Raw genomic sequence first — 2319 nt, forward strand, 5'->3', positions numbered from 1 at the left:
CTTTTGTTGAGCAGAACTAATTTGCCTTCAGTTTTGCAGCTAGTGATTTTCATAGCATCTTGTGTGTCGCCCTGTGTGAGCAGTGAATCTTGCAAACAGCTAGTGGGGAAGAGGCAAATGCTTTCAAAATAGGAAAATTTGACTGAATGCTGGCAGGAGCTCAAAAGCAATTACATACTCTGAAGAGGTACTCTCAGTTCAGTTTTACAACAGAGTAAATGTCAGGGCAGCTGTATCCCCTTCAAATGAAATAGTTTGACTGGGGCAAGCACTGGTGGTGTGGCTTTCTTTGGCTTGTGCTCCTTGCTTGTTTAAAGTGATTTGTAAGAAAAATTTTGAACTTTTTTGTATTTTTGCTGCAAATCCTTCATTGCTTTTGAAAACTCAAGGTTCATGTTGCTTGAGATTCACACCTGAAGTCTTTGCTTCCTCATTGTCACAAGTAGTTCTGTGTTACTGTTCATTATGGGATTGCTTAAATAATAGTCAAATTGGTTAGTGAAGGGCTTTTTTTCTCTTGACTACTTCTAGAGAGCATGGGTACCTTTTCAAGGGAATCTGAACTGATTGGTTAAGAGGGATTCAGGATTCTGTCAGTCTTGGTGAAAGTCAGAGGCAGGAAATGTCTCACTAAAAGCAGGTTAGTAGCAGTTATATCAAAGTTAAATTGATTTTATTATTTTTTTAGCCAACTGGAGGGAAAAAATAGTTGGTGTCAGTGGAGAATGGCAGAGGTGATAGGACTACTAGCCCCCATGGAGCAGCAAGAAGGTTATTTACATGAATGGCTGTTGCACATGCAGCTGGCTGGGAGGGAACAGCAAGGTTCAGTATCCTCGATGTGGGGTACTCCCCATGGCTGTCCAAAGACATGTCCAGGCGTCTTTATCTTGATGAATAACGGTCTGTTCTCTCTGGGTTATAAATGTTACATTTTATTTTTACTCTTCCAGAAACATCATTTGACTCACTGAATAATTAAAACCAACAGCATCACAGAGCCGTGTGGGAGAAAAGGGGATTTTAGACTCAAGTGACACAATCAAGTCTTGAGAAGTAAAGAGATTTGGATGGTTTCTCACCAAACGGAAGTTATGTAGAAAGCCTCTGAGACCACTGCCTCTCTCCATCCCACTCCTGCTGCCCAGAGACGGTGCTCTTGGCCCTGGAAGCTAATAAAATGCTGGATTCAATTAAGTGTGTCCTGGTGGGAGACTCTGCGGTGGGGAAAACATCTCTCTTGGTACGTTTCACCTCCGAGACTTTTCCAGATGACTACAGACCCACCGTGTATGAAAATACCGGAGTGGACGTCTTCATGGATGGTGTACAGATTAGCCTAGGTCTTTGGGACACATCTGGCAGCGATGCCTTCAAAGGCATTCGCCCCCTCTCATACCAACAGGCAGATGTGGTATTAATGTGCTACTCAGTGGCAAACCACAATTCCTTTCTGAACCTGAGGAACAAGTGGATCAGTGAGATCCGCAGCCATTTGCCCCGCATCCCCGTTCTGGTGGTGGCTACTCAGACTGACCAGCGCGACACGGGGCCCTACCGTTCCTCCTGCATCAGCCCAATAGATGGGAAGCGGCTTGCCCAGGATGTGCGAGCCAAAGGCTATTTGGAGTGCTCTGCCCTCAGCAACCGGGGGGTGCAGCAGGTGTTTGAGTACGCCGTGCGGACAGCAGTCAATCAAGCCAAAAGGCAGAACAGGCGGAAGCTCTTCTCCATTAATGAGTGCAAGATCTTTTGAGGACCGTCAGCAGTGGTTTTGCCCATGTTCGTTCTTTCTGCCTTCGCACAAAGATACCACGGTAGAGAGAATGGGAGGTGAATCAAAGGAGGACTCCTGGCAGGACTACAGTGCAGGTGTCCCTAGTGAGACAGATGTGCACTCTATCTGATCTGCTCCCCCCCAACACACGTGGGGACTATCTTGAAAAGCGAAAGGTGGAGGTACAAGCCCTTATTCACAAGACCGTGTCTGGACTTTGCTAGCCTCGACTGGAGCAGGCCTAGCCCAGAGATCTGCAGATAATAGCTGTGCTGATTTTGTTGGTTTTTCTGTTGATGTTCCTCAGTTGTTGATTTGTCTGCACTTATTTAATGACAAACTTCTGCCTGGATCAACCCTCACCTCTTGCCATATCTGTCCATGTGGAGGGTTTTTTTTTACTTTAAGAACTTAGTGTATAAAATCTGACCACTGTGTATTCTATTTAAAAGACTCTTGTATACGTTGTTGTAAAATACTGACAGTTTGTTTTCATATTTTGGAGGTTCTTCCTTTAGCTAACCACAGGAGCAAATTGTCTT

General features: G+C 45.0%; 1 protein-coding gene across 1 annotated transcript; it reads left to right on the forward strand.

Annotated features, from left to right (window-relative positions):
• Positions 1-1133: 1133 nt before the first annotated feature.
• On the forward strand, positions 1134-2101 carry RHOH (ras homolog family member H). The gene has a single exon (XM_010574460.1). The coding sequence runs from the start codon at positions 1181-1183 to the stop codon at positions 1754-1756; it is 576 nt and encodes a 191-aa protein (XP_010572762.1). The 5' UTR covers positions 1134-1180; the 3' UTR covers positions 1757-2101.
• Positions 2102-2319: the final 218 nt, after the last annotated feature.

Source organism: Haliaeetus leucocephalus, unplaced genomic scaffold (assembly GCF_000737465.1).
Source record: "Haliaeetus leucocephalus isolate CR32 unplaced genomic scaffold, Haliaeetus_leucocephalus-4.0 Scaffold439, whole genome shotgun sequence".
NCBI lineage: Eukaryota > Metazoa > Chordata > Aves > Accipitriformes > Accipitridae > Haliaeetus > Haliaeetus leucocephalus.